At 40.7% G+C, this 21,990-nt stretch overlaps 1 protein-coding gene across 1 annotated transcript in view; it reads right to left on the minus strand.

The window, feature by feature from the left end:
• Window positions 1–21,990, minus strand: part of WDR64 (WD repeat domain 64) — a 105,700-nt gene that overhangs the window by 56,909 nt on the left and 26,801 nt on the right. The window contains exons 8-10 of the mRNA XM_020787455.3: window positions 20,974–21,108; window positions 18,021–18,100; window positions 11,781–11,920 (exon numbers count right to left, since the gene is read on the minus strand). Coding sequence (XP_020643114.3) covers window positions 11,781–11,920; window positions 18,021–18,100; window positions 20,974–21,108 — 355 coding nt within the window. The remainder of the gene's footprint in view (window positions 1–11,780; window positions 11,921–18,020; window positions 18,101–20,973; window positions 21,109–21,990) is intronic.

Raw genomic sequence — 21,990 nt, forward strand, 5'->3', positions numbered from 1 at the left:
ACCGGACACCTGAAATGGCCCCGCGCAGCGTTTTCGCGCCCTGCCCTCGCTTACCGAGGGCGCGAAAATGGCTGCCGCTATGGGGAAACATCGCAGAACGGTGAGTTTTGTGCCCATTAGGAACGCATTAAACAAAGTTTAATGTGTTCCAATGGGTTTCCCCGTTCCATATAGCGATGTTTCCCCATAATGAAGGTTAATCCGGAACGGATTAACCTCGCTATGTGGGGCACCACTGTATATTTAAATTATAGCAAGATTTTGTACCCGTTCCTTCACCCCTTGCTTTCACCCCTTTCTTCTCTGAATTCTCTTCTAACAAACAAATATACATTTTTTGAGTAATCTTCTCATTAGTATAAATTCACGGCTCATCCACCTGGGCCTTCCTCCCATAAAAGCCCATTATTTTATCTTCCTTCAATCTTGATTCTAAAATCTCTTTTTCTGCTGCTCCCATTGCTCTGGTGAAATAGTCTTCCTTCTGAATATTCCTTTCCACATCCTCTTTAAATCCTGAAGTTACCACCTTAATCTCCAGCATCTTGGCTTTAATCTGATCCTTAAGCTGATTGATAATGTTCATTTGAAACTCCTGTATATAGTTCTTAAAAGAAACTTGCATTATTAATTTTGATGGATTTGTACATTGACTAAAGGCTGTCATTTCTGCTTCTTGGGTATAGATTTATTGTAGAATATCACTTTCCACTGAAAAATAAAACAATTCAGCTTTTAGAAAGTTCAGATGTTTTGATACTGCTTCTTATAATCCAGCAGGCCCGTCCCTGCTTCTGTCTTCTCTCCAATTCACACCATGTCCACCAAATCCATTTTGGTCCCCCCCGCTCCAAATTCAGTCAGGAGCCATAAAACAGTAAATCAATCAATCAGTCCATCTTCGTGTTAAATGAGTCAGTCCCGGCCCAAACTCCCACTTAACACATTCAATTGTGAATACAACTTTGGCCAGGGACAGTTTTAATTTATAATCCACCATTTGCAGCTCACAGCAAGGCCACTTGGGAGGGGGTTTCCCTTTTTATCTATCAACAGTCAGAATTCTCCCCAAGTGCCCCCATTAAACTCTCTCTTTAAGAACTCAAGTCAACCTAAACATCTAATATTATAGTATAATAATCTATGCCAGGGGTCCCCTACCTGCAGTCCACAGCCTGGTGCCGGTCCCTGGCCTGAGCTGGACCGGGCCATGAAGATATACCTCCCACCCACTCCCGCACTCCCTCCCTCCCCGCATAGTACCTTTGCACATGTACGTGTGCGCCAGTGCTCATGCAACCACTTCCCCCACCCTTTTGTGCATGTGCATGAGTGCTCGAGTGCCCACATGAGCACCGCGCTGCCATTTGCACATGCGCCCAAGCACCCACACAACTACCACACTGCCGTTTGCACATGTGCCCGAGTGCCCAAGTGCCCACATGAGCACCCTCCCACTCCTTCACGCATGCACACTAGTGCATGCACTCCTTCACGCATGTGCACAAGAACGAGGGGGTGCCACTGGGTTAAAATGTTGGGGACCCCTCGTCTATACCATCGAGGGAGGACAGGGGGATGAAAAAGTTATCTCTGTCCATCTCTTTTAACTTTAGATTCTCTTTCAATTGTGACGAAGTTAAAAATTATCCCATGTTTCAGGGATATACTAACAACACCATTGAGAAAGTGGAATTCTCCATTTGATTTCAAAGACAACTTATTTGTCTCTTAATGACCCCAATTTAGCTGGCTTTTGTCCTCGTTTTCTTTTTTTGGTTTTTTTTTTGTTCTCTTTATTGCTTCTCTGCCACTTTTGTTTATTTCTTCTCTGCTTTTAAATCAGTGGCTTGAGTTTGATTTGTGCTTTCTCATGCTAAATAAAAGGCCCAGTTACTCACAGTTCATTATGTCAAGCAATAATCTTCTTCACCCTTCCCACCATGGCAAAGTCAGGCAGCTAAGTCACCAGAAATGGCATCTCCTGAGAAGGGGAACTCTCACAAAGTCAGATTGCTGTCTGAATTTGGAGTTTTCCCAGATGTCCATTGCTGCAAGTCCACTCTCCTGTAGATCTTGCCCTCCTCCACTATTGGGGGGGTCTGCTGACCTGGAGTTTACACAGGGGTCCCCAGAGCCATGGGAATTCCCTCTGCTTTCACTGCTGCTCTGCCCTTTGAGAAGTTGACTTTTCAAATCTTGCTATTTTATCATTTAATATTCTGTATGAAAACCATTTGTAAGCCTAAATGAGAATACCTTGAATGATATCAAAATAACTGCCTGACATTAATTAATATTCTCTGTTCATTCTGTGCTACTGAAAAACATTAAATAGCAAAAATAAAAAGAAACAATTGTGGATAAAACTCCTGTATAGTTTCTAACAAGCATCAATATGCAAGCCAGGCAGTAAGAAAATGTTAAGCATTAACTGAAAGCCAATGTATGTCAGCATTGTAAAAAGCTGGTTAGATTTTCTTGAGGAGATTGGCTTGACAGGGACAGTGGGATGTACTTCTACTATCATTCTCTCGTTTGTAATTTTCAATGAGAAATACTTCACAGAACCCGATTTTTTATTTAAAGCACACTAACATTTTCTCTCTCTCTATTCTGCTCCTAGTAGAACTATTCTGGAGACTGTTAGTCCTACCTCTGAGCATTCATCCCAATTTGAATTCCCTGCCATCATCCATTATTCAGATGAGAGTCAGACTCTACCTCGTTTTAAGGGTTTAAACACAACATAGTCATTAGCCTCTGGTAAAGAAGATGAGGCCCTAAAGAAGAAAATCGTATAACTGTTTTGAACAATGTAGAAATGGACTCTTTACCAGAAAAATAAACCCTGTGTTTTGTTTTCACTTGACATTTAAAAGCCTTGTTAGATCTTATTAATGAAATGTATAACTTAATACAATGAGATGTCTGCAAAGGTGAGCATTTGATTAGGCCGGAGAGGTTCGCTTTAAAGGAATGATTTCCCTTTAAGTGGGCATTCTGTCTGTAGGGAAATCATTTCACCATAGCCCCACAAAGTAGAAGCCCCACAGTTAACCAAAAAGTGCCAGCTGGGATTGAGCTGGAGCACGTTTCTCCATGTGTTGTGCGATCACCGGGAAAAAGAATGCACTGGACTGCTTCACAAAGGGTCCAGATCTGTTTCTGTGATCTCAGCCATCCAATCCAAGCTTTATCCATGGCAGCCTGTGGATGAGAAGTTTTATTTTTGCAACTATAAAGTACATTATCTAATTTGATTTGAACCAGCATTTGTTTGTCTTTCTGGTTTCCTCCAACACACTTCAAATGAACATTTTTTTTATCCTGTCCAGATCCCTCCACTGTGGGGCTTTCATGTCCGTACATAGTAAGATAGTAAAGTTGGGGAAAGTAAAAGGCAGGAAGAAAAGGAGACTCAATATGAGGGGATCTGACTCAGTAAAGGAAGCCATGGCTTTGAGTTTGTGAAACTTGAGCAGGGCTGTCAATAACACAGTCTTTTGAAGGTCATTATTTCATTAGAAGTAACTTGATGGCACACAATAACAAATGCAAGTCTGGATGTTTATGGATAACTTAATATGTGCAGAACTTAAAACTACAGAATCATTGAATAATTAAGATAGTGAAAGACTTTCTTTGGGGATGCTATTGTAAAATAGTTAGGTAAAGGTTCCCCTTGACATTTAGTCCAGTCGTATCTGGCTCTTTCTTGTAAATGGGATTTTTGAATTCAGTTGTTCTGAATTGAATGGTTTAATATAGATATATGTATACCATAAGTAAGATTCTTCAAGGACTCAAAAGAAAAGAAGAAAAAGAGAGAGTGGGAATAGGTTTTCAGGGAAAGCCTGGCTACTTAAATGAATGTGTGATAAATTATATACAGATGACCTGCTAAACTCTTTCATGACAGGTTTCACAGTTCTGACTACAAAGGTAGGCCCTTCAGCAAAAATTAGGTTTAAACTGAACTAGTTGGTGGTATAATTACTATTTAAAAAGAGGGTACATGTCTAAACATTATTTTCTGTTCAATGGCATTAGTATGGGTCAAACGAAATGTGATTTTGATAGCAACAGCAGAAATGACAAATAAGTTTTAAAAAATTAACTGCCAAGCACCATGGTACCTGATAGTTCCTATGTCTGGAGTAATCTAAATAAAAACAGCTCATTTACAAGCCTATGTGGCTAGTATGAAAAATGGTAGTGTCTTAACTATAGATCTTTTCTGTAATAAACTACTGAGTTGAATAGAATTGCTAGGAATTGCTCTATGAATTCCAATCCTCTGGACTAGGGCCAAGGGTTTCCATGTATTTGAGGCCACTTTCTCCCTTTTCATGGGTACTGTAAGTCCCAGAGCAGGATTGTTTAACTTTAAAAAGCCCTAGTGAGTGCTAGCCCCATTTTAGAGATTTAGATTTTTGTTTCAGGCTATGGTTTGCCCAAGAACTCATGTTAGTTTTGTATTACAGTTTTGTGGCTTTGATGAAACTAGCAAGTCCTGTGAGCTACAGTAATTTCTGATACCATTTATTTTTTATTTATTTTTATTTATTTTTATTTATTTATTTCTACCTAGTTCCCTCCCACCCTTCCCTCACCCTCACCCTCACCCTGTTCCAACAATGGTCAGTGAGAACAAGTCCCCAGCTCATATTTGAGCTGTGCCCTGTGGAACTATAGGGAGCCAGAAAACTTAACGTTCCCTGTAAATGATCAGATCTTACCCCATGCCTGCTCTAATCCTCTTAATCTATACATATGTTAATATAACAAATTACAACTTATCTATGTTGTTTATAGATATTGTATCTCTTACTTATCATTACATTAAAGTGTTCTAAACATATTCTAAACATTCTTGAATATATGTGCTTCTTATCTAAAATTTCTAAGGTTCGTTTCTATCATATATATGTATCTTAAATAGTATTTTATATTATTTTACCATCATATAAGTGTGAACTATAACAATACAATACACTAATTTCTTTTATGTTTTAAATGAGTTATTAGGATTTTATGGTAGCTACAAGTCTATATATATAAAGGTCCTTGCAGCTCTTTTACTAAGTTCTGGGAGCAATGTAATTATCTTCAGCAACGGATGTACTCCCCATTATGACCTTGAAAGTGCAGCTGTATATCTCATTTCAAGTTTCTCTTCGACTGCAGCTGCATTTTTTTCTATATGATCTGCTTGATTTCTCTCTTCACCCATAGTCTGTTCTCATGGAAAGGGAACATTTAAATCTTCAAAAAGACGCTGCAGTTCCTCAATATTTGTTGCTGTTCTCCGTTTATTTCCCATCATAACCGATAATCCAAACAGATAGAGCCATTTGTAGATTAATTTCCTCTCCTGAAGAGCTTGTGTGTAACTTCTCCATTGTTTACATTTAGATATTGTCTCTGCAGCAAGATCTTGAAAAAGTTCAACTTTTTCTCCTTCGTATGTTAACTCCTGCAATTTGTTCAAAGCATGGAAGACATCTGTCTTTATTGTAAATGAGACAAATCTCACCAGTATGTCCCTTCTCCAATTCTTTGATCTTCTCCCGACCCGATGAGCTATATCCAAATCCTTGGGAGTGATTTTGAGGTCTGGGCAAAGTCCTTGAATCCATAAGATTATTTGTTTTAAGTCCTCCCCTCCTGTCTCAGATTCCTTAAAATGTCTCAGACAGATATTATAATGTCTCTCCCGATTCTCCTGCTCTGTGAATTTGTCTGTTAATTGCTGCACCTGCCTTTCCAATAATTCATTTTTTGTTTGCAGAGTCTGTGCCAGTTCAAATGCCATGTCTGCTGTTTCTTGTATTTTACTAATATTTGACTTGACTTCCATTAAAGTTCGTTCTAGAGGTGCAATTACCCCCTTCATATCACTTTGTATGTCTTTTCTTAATTGTTTCATTAGCTGCCTCATCTCATCCTTATCTTTATTAGTTTTTTTCTCGCCCTCGTCCCTTCGCCTTACCAGTTGCCTCGCTTTCACTCTCGGAACCTGATGAGCCGGATAGCTTTTCATCTTCATCTGAGGAGACTGTGGCTTCAACAAGGAGTCCCTTTGATGTCTTCTTTTTTGTCTTCCCCATATCTGGGCAGCTTAGAATGTTTTACCTCTCAGTTTATAAACGTTCACGCTTAATTGTTTATTTCTCAGGGCTTTGAGCGGAGCTGATCTTCTAAGCAGCCATCTTTGTTGGTTTGCAGATCACGCCCCCCAATTTCTGATACCATTTTACTGAGTTGTTGTGCAAAATACATCCAAACGGACCTGATGTTGATTGATTTCTCTTTAAATCTAAGCACAACTAGATTTCAATAGTCCCTGACTTGGGACTATATAATTTAAGAAGCCTTGTAAACAGCTTTGAGTATCTTTAAAACCAGTTAAGACACAAAGAAACAATCTGGAACAAAAACTATATAAGTTTAACATATTAAAATTTTTGCAGATCAGAATTAAGCACATGCTGAAGGCTCTAATCCAACATGCATTTAGCTCGAAGTAAATCGCACTGGTAGGACTGAGTAATTTGTACAGTGGTGCCTCACAAGACAAATTTAATTCATTCCGCGGTTAATGTTGTCTTGCAAAAAATTCATCTTGTGAAACGTGTTTTCCCATAGGAATGCATTGAAATCTAATTAATGCGTTCCTATGGGCAAAAAAAGTCAGAACAAAGTCAAATTTGGTTTACAAAGGGTTTATTAAGTGCTCTTTAAAGCCATACATATTGTGCAGATGATTTAAAAAATTTCAATCAAAAAACTTTAACTTTTTAAACATCATAGAAAAACATTTAAAAATCAGCAAACATGAGGCAGGAACAAAAAACGGAAAACATTCATTTTGCGAAGCACGGCCATAGGAACATTTGTCTTGCAAGTCATCAACCCCATTGCCAAAACCATTTGTCTTGCGAGTTTTTTTGTCTTGCGAGGCATTTGTCTTGCGAGGCACCACTGCATAGGAAGTGTTGTGTGTGTGGCTAATCACACCTTGAGGTTTGTTTTCTCCTTGGGATTAGAGGCAGAACAATAGAGAGGGAGTGAGGTGGCCAAAGCAATTTATTCCATGTAGAGATTCACTCAGTATAAATACCAAGATGCACAAAAACAGGAAATTTTCATACAGCTTTTATAGTATCTTTGGATGGGACATGGTGGTGCTGTGGGCTAAACCGCAGAAGCCTGTGCTGCAGGGTCAGAAGACCAAGCAGTCGTAAGATCGAATCCACGCGACGGAGTGAGCGCCCGTCGCTTGTCCCAGCTCCCGCCAACCTAGCGGTTCGAAAGCATGCAAATGCAAGTAGATAAATAGGTACCACCTCAATGGGAAGGTAACAGCGTTCCGTGTCTAAGTCACACTGGCCATGTGACCACGGAAGATTGTCTTCGGACAAACGCTGGCTCTATGGCTTGGAAACGGGGATGAGCACCACCCCCTAGAGTTGAACACGACTGGACAAAATTGTCAAGGGGAACCCTTACCTTTACCTTTACCTTGGATGGGAGAGAGGCGGATAGCAACTAATTCTACCAATCAGCAAGTTACATTTATCTCTTCACCAATAAGCAAGTTGTAATTTAACTTGTAAGGCAGGTATGTCCTGGTGGGTTTCAGACTTATTGCCAATGGAATGAGGAAGTGGTTGCATCAAACTGTGTAAGTCTGTAGCCCAAGTCCTTTGGTCATGGAAAACTTGTAAGTACATTGTTGACTGAATTCTATTGAAAGCTAGGCTGACTGAACCAGTCTTAGGCAAGTCGGTAATATTTCTTATTGAAAAATTACATCTTGAAAATAATGTGGTAATGGGTAAAAGCCAGCATGGATTTTTTAACAATACATTCTGCTGGCCTAAGCTCATCTTTTTTTGAATCAGATATTTAATTTGATGGATTGTCTGAATGCTGTACATGCAGTTTATGAAAAAATGTGGAAAGAATTTGATATATTTTGTATGGAGAGGAAAAGACTGGAGGGTAACCAGAATGATAACTACTTCTCAAAACCAAAAGAGTTTTCACATGGCTGCTTAACCTGCTGCTCCTGTAGCAAGGATTTAAGATACCACTGCTGCTGCCAAAACGATACCACAGAGATTTGACAGCAGTGTGACTCCCATCATTCTGGCATCTTATTCTAAAAAGGCAGGCATCATATTGTCCTGCCAGTCAACAGACTGTATGGCATCACAGACCAATTACACAACTGCTTTTGAATTTCAGTGGCAGCATGGCAGCATATCTAGGGTTTCAATGTTGTCAGTGCAGCCCCTGTTGTGTTGAGGGTTCAGAGGGCCTCCTGTCACCAGGAAATGCAGCAATAAAGATCTGTTCAGTTGCTTGCAAACGTAATGACCAGCACAGCAAGACCATGATTCAGGCCAGCTATTGGAGATTCAGAATTTATCCCATTTCATACACAACCCGAATTTCTGGATGACGACGACTGACTCTTGTATGGGAAATTTCATCTCAGTGTAGCTCAGGCTCCAAAGAGCTCCCTTTCTGTAACCAGAACACGGGAGCAGATGGTGCTGCCCAAGTCTCACTGAAATCAATGTGACAAACTTTCACTGGCCAAAATGCTGCTCATTTTCATGTAATGTTGAACTATGCCAGCACAGGTGTGCCAGGTGTGCTGAATGCTACACCCAGGCAGTCTGGATTTCCTAATCTGATTGTACAATTGACCAAACAAGTCCTATTTTGCCTGTTGTGCAGCATGTGTATGGAAATGTGTTCTGAATAGCACTTCCGCCCGGATGCTCTTTCCCCTAACATTGCTGTAGCTTTGCATTGTGCATATGGAGATGTGTCACAGAATTTCAGCCATAATTTATTAGAATATTTTCATTTTCCATCGCTGCCCTTTCCTATATAACAGCTTTTTTTGGTATGTTAATGGATATGCTGCATGACACAGATCAAAAGTATGTAGCATTACATTCAGTGGGATTTAGACTAGACATTATTGTTAGGACTGGAGATGAATTCATATTTCACCATCTAGTTGCGTTCAGCTTATTTTAACAGCAACAGTTATGCAGAATCAACAACCATAAATACGAACAGCTACCCAGCAGCAAAATCTTTCACAGTTATGGAGAATAACTGGCCAGAGGTACAAAGAAAACCAGTAAGAAATGTATGATTCTCTCTCTCATCTCCCCACCCCCCCATCTCTCTTTTACAAACTCTGGCAAGTATCCAACAAACTGCACAATTAATCCTGCATAACCAAGGAGGGTTGGACAGAAGGTCTTCTTGAACCATAGCTTCCCCATATTATACTCAACCTTCTTCAAAAGGAGGAGAATGGGAAGTACGTTGTTCGAAGAAAAAACAGCTAAGAAGGAAAAATAGTAAGAATTATCTGGCATGCCTTAGTTCTTATAATTAATTAAATCTTTTTTTTTTTCATTTTAACCTCCTTAATCACCATAGATCACTTCAAAGGAATAATCTGACAAGTATTGCTGTGCTATCCTGCCACAGGAGAGAAACCTCATCAGGGCTGTAACTAGGGCAGGACAACCGGGGCACCAAAACTGAGATGTGAATGTACCAGCGAGTGTTAGGAAAATAACCTCCCAGCACTATTCACTTTCCCTTCTTTGAAATCAAAAAGTGTCTCTTTCTTTTTGAGGACATTTGTTCTTTTTTTCTTGGGGGGCATTTCATATAGGCAGAGTAGGAGAGAGACAATTCCCCTTGTTCTGAGTGCTAAAATTGCTAGCTATGGCTCTGCATGTCACAACAGGGAGTGAATAAAATATAAGCAAGCTACCAAATAGTGGCATTTGACATTTTAGCATACACATGAGGCACATGGACCGCTGTGCTAGTTTTTATGCGCCTCTGGCAGAGGTCTGTTTACTTTGTGGCGGTTCCAAGGAATCAATGCCACATATGCGAATGCCGCTGCTGCTTAAAAAAAAAAATCTTGCTATCTGAGACAGCACTATATTAGATAGCAGGAATTTTAAAAAATAAAGGAAAAGCACCACACTTACCAGTGATTGCCTGATTAATCGCCTCCCTTACTTACTCAACTCCCACTCTCACCCCTTGGCCCCACTTTCCTTCTCACCCTCCTCACCCTCCATTCTTCCCTGCTAGCTACCCACCCCATTTCTCTTCCCCTTATTCACTTGACCCCCTGCTTGGCTCCACCTTGCTCAACCACCCCCTCACCTACCTTGGTCAACCACCCCTTCAATCACCTGTCTCTATGCATCTCAACCTCGTCCCTTGGCCCTTCTGTCCCTTTCCACCCCTTTTCTCAGCCTCTTCCCCCTCCATTCTCTCTGCCGATCACTCTTCCCCTCACGCACTCACTCATCCCCCTGCCAGCCCCCCCCCCCCATTGCTCAACCTCTGATGGCTTATTCCCACATTGGGACAGGCCCTATAGTCCCCTACTGTAGCATCACACCTGCATCACTTAAAATTAACTAATTCCCAATTCATATCTGCAATAATTTCCATCAAGCCTGTGACACTCCTTGATACAAACAATTAATTCAATGAATGAATATTGGGCTTGCCAACACCACATTCAGCCAATGGTAGGCAGGGATATTGTCAAGACTTTGGGTCTGGGTCCCAAGTCCCAAGTCCAAGTTGCAAGTCCCTGTTGGTGGAATTCTGGGAGCTGTAGTCCCCCCTCCAAACCTTGTAAGGTCTCCCTGCCCCACCCTCTTTCTCCCTGGCCATCCCAGTGGCAGCGATGCCCTCCGCCTCACCTTACTGGCCGAGTCCACCCCCATGCTGCCCAGCCTGGCAGGAACTACTGCTGGTGATGGCGTCAACAACAGCAGATGCGATCTTGGCTGTGTGTGTCCCTCTCCAGCTGCTGTAGAAGCCTCCCAAGCTGCAGCAGTGCACACGTGTCCAGGTGCGGGGCCCTTGCTCAAGATCTAGAACTGGAGCAGGGAGGACAACTGTGGGAGTGCGTCTGTCCGTGTCCTCCCCACTGCCTCCTCCATGGGTATTGTTTAGTGATCACTGGGAGGGAGGGAGGGAGGGTGCATGGGCTAGGGACTCAAAAATGTGACTCGGAAAAATGGATCCAAGTCACAAATGGAATATTTTTTTAAAAAAAGTCAAGTCCAAGTTACAGTGAGTGATAAGTCCCCATCCCTGATGGTAGGCTAAAATTAGTAAAGAAACAGCATTGCTAATACCACAGGCAGGCCTCCTGCTTCTGCCCCCTCTCAATATGTTGGACTACCAGCCTCATCACTCCAAGCCAGCAAGCTAAGAGCCATACTCTCATGTGTATGTAGTCTGTGAGCAGAACTGAAGGGGGAATAGTTTGACTCATCTTGGGGAGTGCCAGGTTGCTGAAATACATTACAGGGTTATGTAGTGTACACAGGATTTGTCTTTGCTGCACCTGATTGGTATACCTCTGTATAAGGAAGCCAACGTTGTATGTCAACTAAATGGGCCATGCCATACGTACACCTAAAAATAATATATTTGAGATAATTAAAAATGACCTCATATGAAAGGACCTGAAGTGAAGCACAGAAGATGAAGATTAGAAAGCATTTGGCAATATACCTGCCACTCTTGCTGTACACCCTTGACAGCACATATAATGTATGCATTTCATACTTAATTATATATTTTCAGCTAAGGAAAAATAGATCATCTGTATTGAATGGACAACTTCTTTGGCAAAAAAGTCATTCTGCATAGTAATGTCATAAGAATTTTCACAAGGTTAAAGAAAAACATACCTTTGCAGTACAAAGGCTAATAATGTGCTGATCCTTTTCATTGGTGACTATCTCTGTGATGCTAAATAAATGACCCAACAGTTTCCCCACTGGCTTGGTGTTAATGTTAGGATGCCACAAACGAAGAACTTTATCATCTCCTGCAGAAATAAATCAATCAGTCAACTTCTTTTTCACTCTTGTTTATAGAACTAAACCAGACGGAAAACACTTCTTAAACAGGGATGTCCAATGATTTCATACTATTTTTATTGATCTGCTCTCACATCATCTATTGATCTGTGGTGAAAAAAGGCTGATATGTTCATATAGAACCAATGTGCTGTCATTTTTAAATGTTAGAATATTTCTGACCATCATGGAGATCAGGAACACTTCAGAATGTTGAAATGTTTCTGACTGTCTAGGAGATTGGAAAGCTGTCAGGTTGAACTGTGAGCCATCAGAAGCTAATCTATGAGGTCTGCATTTTTTATTTGTTGCTGTGCTGATATCCACTGTATCCTATGGGAGATACTAACTCTCTCTCTCTCTCTCTCTCTCTCTCTCTCTCTCTCTCTCTGTGTGTGTGTGTGTGTGTGTGTGTGTGTGTGTGTGAGAGAGAGAGAGAGAGAGAGAGACAGACAGACAGACAGACAGACAGACAGACAGACAGACAGACAGACAGACAGACAGAGACAAAATGTTTCTTTACTGCTGTTGAGAGCTATAATTGTAATTATCTTTGTAAGATGTGCAACTGTGTGATTGGGGCAACTATACAGCTTACGCTATTGTTGTGACATCAAGGTTTGACTCTTGCAACTCGGAGATCTGGTCATCATCCCTCAATGGTACGAGCCATTAACAGAAATCTTGTGTTCTCTTATGTGGATAGCAATTCTCTTCTGCTTCCCCAAATATGACTGCAAAAGCTATGAGACTTTAAGAAACCCGATTCAATGTTGAAAAAAAAAAAAAAAAAGGAGGGGGACAACCACTAGAAACTATTGAAGAATATATAATTTCCTTGTGATTGGTAGTCTCAGACAGGGTGTGGAACATTTAATGCAATGTTTCCAGTAAGACACTTCTTGAATTATTTCTCTAGCACTTCAACAGGCATGGATCTGAGCAAGTTTGCTTGTGTTCCACTCCTGATTAGTTACGTGAGAAGCAACTAGTTTCACCCTGAATTAGCTACATGTTTGGGGAGCTAATTACAGCACAGGGACTTGAAAAACAATGGCACAGCTTCCTGCTGGAGGTCTCGTCTTGTGCCCAAACTTATGGGCTACCTTTTTCATTTTTCAATATGAAGAAGATGTCTGGCATGGTACTATTTCCTCATGATAAGCTCAGTTTTTTTCTTCCTGGGTCTCCTTTTTTTGCCCTACTGTAATGAAACTGCCATCATGCTTTGGAGAACAACCTGATAAATGTTTACATTTTCAGTGTGTCCTAGTGACTCACTGTACAACTGTACTCAGCAGCTGTGCTAGTCTATCTCAGCATGTTGCCAAAATTAAAGAGAAAAAAAGAATGACAAAATAAGGCCAACTATTGTGACGCTGTAAAAACTAACAGATTAAAGAGTCAACAGACTGCAACAATGAAATAAATATTTGAAGTGCCACAATATCATGCCTTTTTCTCATTTTCTTTTCTTTCCCTCAGCCCCCACCCTTTAATTTTGCTCATATACTTGGCTTGCAACATTCATCTGAAACGTCACTGCTGAGTTCCAGGAGAAAAGCCTTGTGATTTCTTATGTATCTTTTTTTCTGGGTACTTTTTCTGACAGCACATAAAAGCAGTTACCCATCAAGTACAAAAGTATATTGTGACAATCAGGCATATGGGTAGGTGAGACTGGAAGTAATTGGAGAGTTTCCCTACATTTGCCAAGGAGAAATGTTTGTCATGATACTGGTTCAGAAAACTAAAAATATTAGTCAGAACTGGGGCTAGATGACTTATCTGTGAGGTAAAGACAACACAAAGGCTTCAAGAGCTGTCAGAAACTCTGCATCATTCATTGAAATTAGAAGGATTAGAATATCTGTTCCTCTCACATTGTGATAATTCTTCTGGGCAATATGACTAAGAGACATTTAAAACATATTTTTGTCAGTAAAAGATCTGTTGAGTTATAAAAACTGCTGCAATAGTAGAATCTATTATTTCTATGACGGACAAGAACTGGCCATATTTTATCACGGCTGCATGATTACACCAAAGAACATTCTGGAGCGTTAACAGGAGCAACAGAAAACCCAGCTGATTTTAGGCAGCATGTTCCTGTTTAGAAATATTATATCTAATGCAAAGATCGAAGCATTGACATCAGCTCAATTTGATCCTCACTAGACGTTCTAGCCTTCCTAGTATTACGATCACACTCAGTTACCAGAGGGCTGATTGTAATGCTGATCACTCCCTGGTGTATAGTAGAATAAAACTGCGAACAAAGAGATTGCATCAAACGAAAAAGGAAAGAAGACCACGTATTGACATCAGCAAGACTCTCAATCAAAGAAAAGTGGAGGAATTTGCCCAAGCACTTGAGGAAACCCTTCCAGGCCTGGCTGATGCAAATGCACCTGAATGATGGGAACATTTCAAGAACGCTGTTTATAACACCGCCTTGTCCACATTTGGCAAGAAGACCAAAAAGACGGCAGATTGGTTTGAAGCCCATTCAGAGGAGTTGATGCCAGCCATCGAGGATAAGGGGAGAGCTCTAGCAGCATACAAAGCCTGTCCTAGTGAGTACAACTTGCAGGCTCTTAAGAGTTGCTCGTAGCAAAGTCCAACAGGATGCCAGGAGACGTTCTAACGATTATTGGCTTCAGCTCTGCTCTCAGATACAGATAGCCACAAGGCTTTAAGAAACCTGATTCAATGTTGAAAAAAAAAGGGGGGGGACAACCACTAGAAATCAGTGAAGAATATATAACTTCCTTGTGATTGTTAGTCTCAGACAAGGTGTGGAACATTTAATGCAATGTTTTCAGTGAGACAATTCTTGAGTTACTTCTCTAGCACTTCAACAGGCTTGGACCTGAGCAAGTTTGCTTGTGTTCCACTCCTGATTAGTTATGAGAGAAGCAACTAGTTTCACCCTGAATTAGCTACATGTTTGGGGAGCCAATTACAGCACAGGGGCTTGAAAAACAATGGCACAGCTTCCTGCTGGAGGTCTCGTCTTGTGCCCAAACTTATGGGCTACCTTTTTCATTTTTAAATATGAAGATACAGATAGCAGCAGACACAGGCAACATCAAGGGAATGTATGATGGTATCAAGCAGGCTTTAAGTCCAATACAGAAGAAATCTGCTCCTGTGAAGTCTGCTACAGGCATGATCATCCAAGACCAAGCACAGCAGATGGAACGCTGGGTGCAGCACTACTCTGAGCTATATTCCAAAGAGAATGTAGTAAGCAAAGAGGCATTAAATAACATCGAGTGCCTGCCTGTCTTGGAAGAGTTGGACAGTGAAACAACTTAAGCAGAAATAAAAGTGGCCTTGAATACCCTCGCCTCCAGCAAGGCACCTGGGAAGGATAACATCCCCGTTGAAGTGCTGAAGTGCTGTAAAGAGATCATCACCACTGAGCTGTATGAGATCTTTTTTCTTTGTTGGATAGAAGGTGGGGTGCCACAGCACATGAAGGATGCAAACATTGTCACATTGTATAAGAACAAAGGAGACAGGGGCGACTGCAATAACTACCATGGCATCTCTCCTCTTAGCGTCGTAGGGAAGCTGCTTGCCCATGTTGTACTGAAGAGACTCCAAGTGTTTGCAGACAGAGTCTATCCAGAATCACAGTGTGGATTTCGAGCTAATAGATCCACCACTGACATGGTATTTTCCCTCAGACAGTTGCAGGAGAAATGTAGGGAACAACGACGGCCACTCTTTGTGGCCTTCATAGATCTCACAAAGCCCTTTAATTTGGTTAGTAGGCACAGCCTTTTAGAAATACTTCCCAAAATTGGATGTCCACCTCGACTCCTTAACATCATCAGGTCCTTTCATGAGGAAATGAAGGGCACTGTAGTTTTTGATGGCTCAACATCAGATCCCTTTGACATCTGAAACAAGGCTCCGTCCTCATGCCAACCCTGTTAGGGATCTTTTTTGCCATCATGCTGAAGCACACCTTTGGAATTGCAACAGAAGGTTTCTATCTCCGGACTAGATCAGATGGAAAGCTCTTTAATCTCTCTAGATTGAGAGCGAAGACCAAAGTCCAGCTGAAATGCATGCGGGACTTCCTCTTCGCCAATGATGCAGCTGTTGTTGCCCATTCTGCTAAAGACCTCCAACAACTGATGAATCATTTTAGTAAGGCCTGCCAAGATTTTGGTCTAACAACCAGCCTGAAGAAAACACAAGTCATGGGCCAGGACTCATCTCTCTCTATTACCATATCCACACAAGAATTGGAGGTTGTTCATGACTTTGTGTACCTTGGCTCAACGATCTCGGACACTCTCTCCCTAGATGTTGAGCTGGATAAATGCATTGGCAAAGCAGCTACCATGTTCTCTAGACTCACAAAGAGAGTATGGCTTAATAAGAAGCTAACGGCATACACCAAGATCCAGGTCTATAGAGCCTGTGTCCTAAGCACACTCATGTACTGCAGTGAGTCCCGGACCCTTTGTGCATGGCAGGAGAATAAGTTAAACACATTCCATATGCGTTTTCTCCAACACATTTTTGGTATCACCTGGCAGGACAACGTTCCAAACAGAGTAGTCCTAGAACGAGCTGGAATTTTTAGCATGTATATATTACTGAAACAGCAACATTTACGTTGGCTTGGGCATGTCGTGAGAATGGCTGACGGTTGGATTCCAAAAGATCTCCTGTATGGAGAATTAGTGCAGGGAAATAGCCCCAGAGGGAGACCACAGCTGCAGTACAAGGATATCTGCAAGTGGGATCTAAAAGCCTTAGGAATGGAGTTCAACAGATGGAAACTTTGACATTTAAGTGTTCAGCTTGGAGGCAGGCGGTACAGCATGACCTCTCCCAATTTGAAGAGGCACTTGTCCAGCAGGCTGAGGCAAAGAGGAAGTCACAAAAGCAGCAAAATCAGGGAGCTGAACAGGGGACAGACTGTCTTTGTCTTTGGTGTGGAAGAGATTTTTACTCTCGAATTGGCCTCCTTAACCACACTAGATGGTGTTCCAAGTCCTCTGTTCAGAGCACATTACCATAGTCTCTCAAGACTGAAGGATGCCTAATCTAGAATACAATTTTAAAATACTTATTATTTTGGTTGCTTGATCAATGTGCTTAGCATCTTTTTATGTATTTTAATTTTTTTAAAAAATGTGTACTGTTTATGTCAATATATGTTAGGAGGCTCATTACAATGTTGAATGTCTCAGCTTTGTTCTCCCATCTAATCAATAGAAGGATGCCACTGAACTGACTGTATCAATACAAGGCATCTTTACTTGTCCTTGCTGGCTGATCAAGTCTGACTCGAGTTACAGCTGGATCCTGGCTTCATTTTGGAAAGATGCATGGTCGATTATGCCATGTGTTCACTGCCAAAGCAACCACCACAGTTTGATGTATCTGAAGAAGCCTGTAATCATGTTGACAACTAGGTGAATAAAGCCTCACTTGTTTTTCAGGTACCTCTAAAATTATTCTCCTCATCCCATAAGAAGGAGGGTATATAGTGGTGTGGATGACTAGAGAAGAGAATGAAAAATTGAGCAAAATTGCACAAATAATCTTTTAATGCAAATAATACAAATTGGGCAAAATTTTAAGGATGAGAAGTTCTGAGGTGGTCATCAGTTTTTAAAATAACTAGTCAGTTATCCTGTGCCTGCTGGGGACACTTTGCTTCTCAAGAGGAGAGGACAGAGGCATTTTGCATACATTACAGAAAGGCTGATTGGGGGGAAGAGGGCAGGGCAGGAAAAAAACCCCAGGGCTCATTTTCTTGCTTTTGCCTGAAGGCAAAGAATCTTGCCGGGCTTGGAAATAGCTCAGTGAGTATCAAGTCAGAACAGCCTAAATCAATAGAAGTGAAGAATGCAGTGGATATTCTCAATATATCTAACTGAAACGTTGCTCTGTATCTTGGCAACGGCTTGGTATTGCATCTATAATATGGAATAATGAATTTCCCCCCTCCCATATTGTACCAACCTGTACATACAACAATATGTACAACTTTGATTACAAAGGCTTAATTTACTGAACTGAACATATTTTACTTACCACCGGTAACAACAATATTGGCTTTTCCACAATATGTGAAAGCATTAACTCCTTTTGGTACTGAAAAATCCCTGACAGGCCTGCAATCAGAACAGAACATTTGAAGAAACTGGGATATCAACGGTAATAGTTCCAGCAGGTTATACATCTAGGAAACTGCTTTCAGAAACAGCCTGCAATGAAAGGCTTTGAACTAGAGCTTCAAAAGCACTGCCACTTTAATAAAAGTGGGACAGACTTGTACAATAGGTCACTGGAGTTTAGGTTCTTTTCATCTTGCTGGCATTTCCACAGAAGAATCTTGGTCGGTTTTTTTCAACCTGGGATCTTCCAGATGTGTTGCATCACAACTTCCACTATCCAAAGCCAGCACAGTCATTGCCCACGATAGCTGAGAATGATGGGAGTTATGGTCCAATATATCTGGAGGGGCTCAGGTTAGAAAACGTTGATCTAAGCAGATGAGGAGCAGGTAAAAAGATGGACATGATAAAGGACAAAAATGGGAGAGACCTAACAGAAGCAGAAGACATCAAGAAGAGGTGGCAAGAATACACAGAGGAATTATATCAGAAAGATTTGGATATCCCAAACAACCCAGATAGTGTGGCTGCTGACCTTGAGCCAGACATCCTGGAGAGTGAAGCCAAGTGGGCCTTAGAAAGAATGCTCCAACTACTGTACAATTGCACTTATTTCACACGCTACCAAGATTATGCTCAAAATTCTACAAGGTAGGCTTCAGCAGTATGTGGACTGAGAACTCCCAGAAGTACCAGCTGGATTTTAAAGGGGTAGAGGAGCTAGAAGCCAAATTGCTAACATGCACTGGATTATAGAGAAAATCAGAGAGTTTATTGATTGATTGATTGATTGATTGATTTATATCCCGCCCATCTGGTCTGGTCGACCACTCTGGGCAGCTTCCAATAAAAGTATATACAGTAAAACAATAAAAATACAATAAAAGTATATACAGTAAAACATAAGAATATTACACATAGTGTGCATTCAATCAGAACACATACAATAATAGAACAAATAAAGAAAGAAAAAGAAAAAGAGTTGAATATTGAATTCCAGAAAAACATCTAATTCTGCTTCATTGACTACGCAAATGCCTTTGACTGTGTAAACCACAACAAACTATGGCAAGTTCTTAAAGAAATGGGAGTGCCTGACCACCTTATCCATCTCCTGAGAAATCTATATGTGGGACAGGAAGCAACAGTTAGAACTAGATATCTAACAACTGATTAGTTCAAAATTGGGAAACGAATACGATTAGGCTGTATATTGTTTCCCTGCTTATTTAACTTATATGCAGAATACATCATGTGAAAGGCTGGACTTGAGGAATCCAAAGCCGGAATTCAGGTTGCCAGAAGAAATATCAACAACCTCAGATATGCAGATGATACCACTCTGATGGCAGAAAGTGGGGAGGAATGAAAGAAAATGAGGGTGAAAGAGGAGAGCACAAAAATGGTCTAAAGCTCTACATCAAAAAAACTAAGATCATAGCCACTAGTCCCATCAGCTCTTATCAAATAGAAGGGGAAGATGTGGAGGCAGTGACATATTTTGCTTTCTTGGGCTCGATGATCACTGCAGATGGTGACAGCAGCCACAAAATGAAAAGACACCTGCTTCTTGGGAGGAAAGCGATGACAAAACTAGACAACATCTTAAAAAGCAGAGACATCACCTTGCTGACAAAGGTCCGCATAGTCAAAGCTCTGGTTTTTCCAGTAGCCATGTATGGAAGTGAGAACTGGACCATAAAGAAGGCTGGCCGCCAAAGAACTGATGCTTTTGAATTGTGGTGCTGCAGGAGGCTCTTGAGAGTCCCCTGGACTGCAAGGAGAACAAACCTATCCATTCTGAAGGAAATCAACCCTGAGTGTTCACTGGAAGGACAGATCCTGAAGCTGAGGCTCCAATACTTTGGCCATATCATGAGAAGACTCACTGGAAAAGACCTTGATGTTGGGAAAGTGTGAAGGCAAGAGGAGAAGGGGACAACAGAGGACAAGATGGTTGGACAGTGTCATAGAAGCTACCAACATGAATTTGACCCAACTTCAGGAGGCAGTGGAGGACAGGAGGGCCTGGCGTGCTCTGGTCCATGTGGCCACAAAAAGTCAGGCACGACTTAATGACTAAACAACAACAATCTGGTAAGATATCATTTGCTTTAAAATATTGGTATGCTTTACTTATGACAGTAAGGAAATGTGGTGCAATGCACTTTCATCAGATGTGCCGTCTATCAAAACAGAACTAGATATTAATGATGAGCAGAAGGGGGCCAATCAGCAGGATGTTTTAAAGGAACAAAAGCATTGTTATATTTCTATTTCACCCTATGTCCATGTACCTTAAATGTTTGTTTGTTTGTTTGCCACCTTTCTCCTCATAGGGGAACCAATGTGGCTCACACCAGATGAAACAATAGTTTAAAAACACTATATAAATATTATATTTTAAAAATAATTAAATGTATAGTAAGATTTTTAAAAATATGTTTAAAAACATTATTATTATTGCACTCTAAACCAGAGTTCACGCCAATAAAATAATGTACAAACACGCAACACTACATTTAACCACAACTTTAATATTACTTATATGTGTGTGTGTGTGTTCCTCATTAAACATTTATTTTCGTATGTCCTTCAAAGATTACTTTGTAAAATGGGTCAAGTGTATCATTTGATCAGACATAGAATAATTAATTTTGAGCAGACTTTCCAATTGACTATCATTTATACAGGAGGGCCTGGTGTGCTTTGGTCCATGGGGTCACGAATAGTCGGACACAACTAAACAACAAAATAATTTAGAAGAAACAAAACTAATGTAAATTAGCATTTGTTACAATATTGTAAATGTACTGAAAACATATGTGAAGTGCTTTTTTTGTGAGAAGCAGTTTTTGATAGCAACTTACATGTTGTCTTCTAGTCTTTTCAGATCATCCAAAACTAAAGAATGAACACTGTCTAAGGAACAGGATCCAAAACAATTCAAGGCTGGAAAGTACTTTACTTTTACAACCCAGTCATCGTGCAGCTTCCGTTTAATGCTGAGGATGGTAAAAACAAAAGTTTTATTTAAGCATCTTCATATGTCAGGAAATGGTTCCACAAGATCCAAGATCTGCTTGGAGTCCACCAGGTGTATAATAAGGCCTTTAGTACATCGGCTCCCATCCTTTGGAAGTCCCTTCCCATTGAAGTCAGGCATGATCTTACCCTTCTCTATTTCTGTTCACTGTTTTATTAATGTATTCCTAATTATATTTTTTTGTGTTTGTTTGTTCCAAAACCTCTAAAATAGAGTTATTTATGAAGAAAATAAAATACAATAAAAATAAACAAGGGCCTGGCTTTGTTTGACACTCTGGCAGGAAATGAAGAATGGTACATGAGACCCTAATAGGTTTTGGGAAACATAATCTGGCAATATCTGGTACTGTATATGAACATCTTGCCTATCTCAGTCAAAGGGGAGAGACTTAGGGCACCACTTTCATACCCCAGCAGTCTCATATTTGTTCAAAGTGTTATCTCAGGTAAAGCTGCACTGCTGTGGAATTTTACATTATAGCTAGTTCAGATAAAAGAAGTTGTAACTTTACTGTGATGTGTGTTTTTATCATGGAAGACCATGCAGACATCCTGCAGTCTTCTTCTCCATTTTGTCTTCACTTTATCAGTTAATTTTATACTACAGCTGATTATGCACACACATAGCTTTCCAATATTATTATTTGCATATGGCTCATTTCCAAATGCCTTTTTCTACTTTAGTGAGCACAACACTCTTCCTGGCTGTTTCTCCATCTCCATGGGAATGACCGCTCTTTGTGCGGCTGAGGAGGTTAAGTGTCTTGCTGCCTGTGTGGCCTCGGGCAAGCTGTGTGGTACCAGAAGGAGGAATTGGTAAATCACTTCTAAGTATACTT

The sequence above is a fragment of the Pogona vitticeps genome, chromosome 1 (genome assembly GCF_051106095.1).
Source record: "Pogona vitticeps strain Pit_001003342236 chromosome 1, PviZW2.1, whole genome shotgun sequence".
NCBI classification, from domain to species: Eukaryota; Metazoa; Chordata; class Lepidosauria; order Squamata; family Agamidae; genus Pogona; species Pogona vitticeps.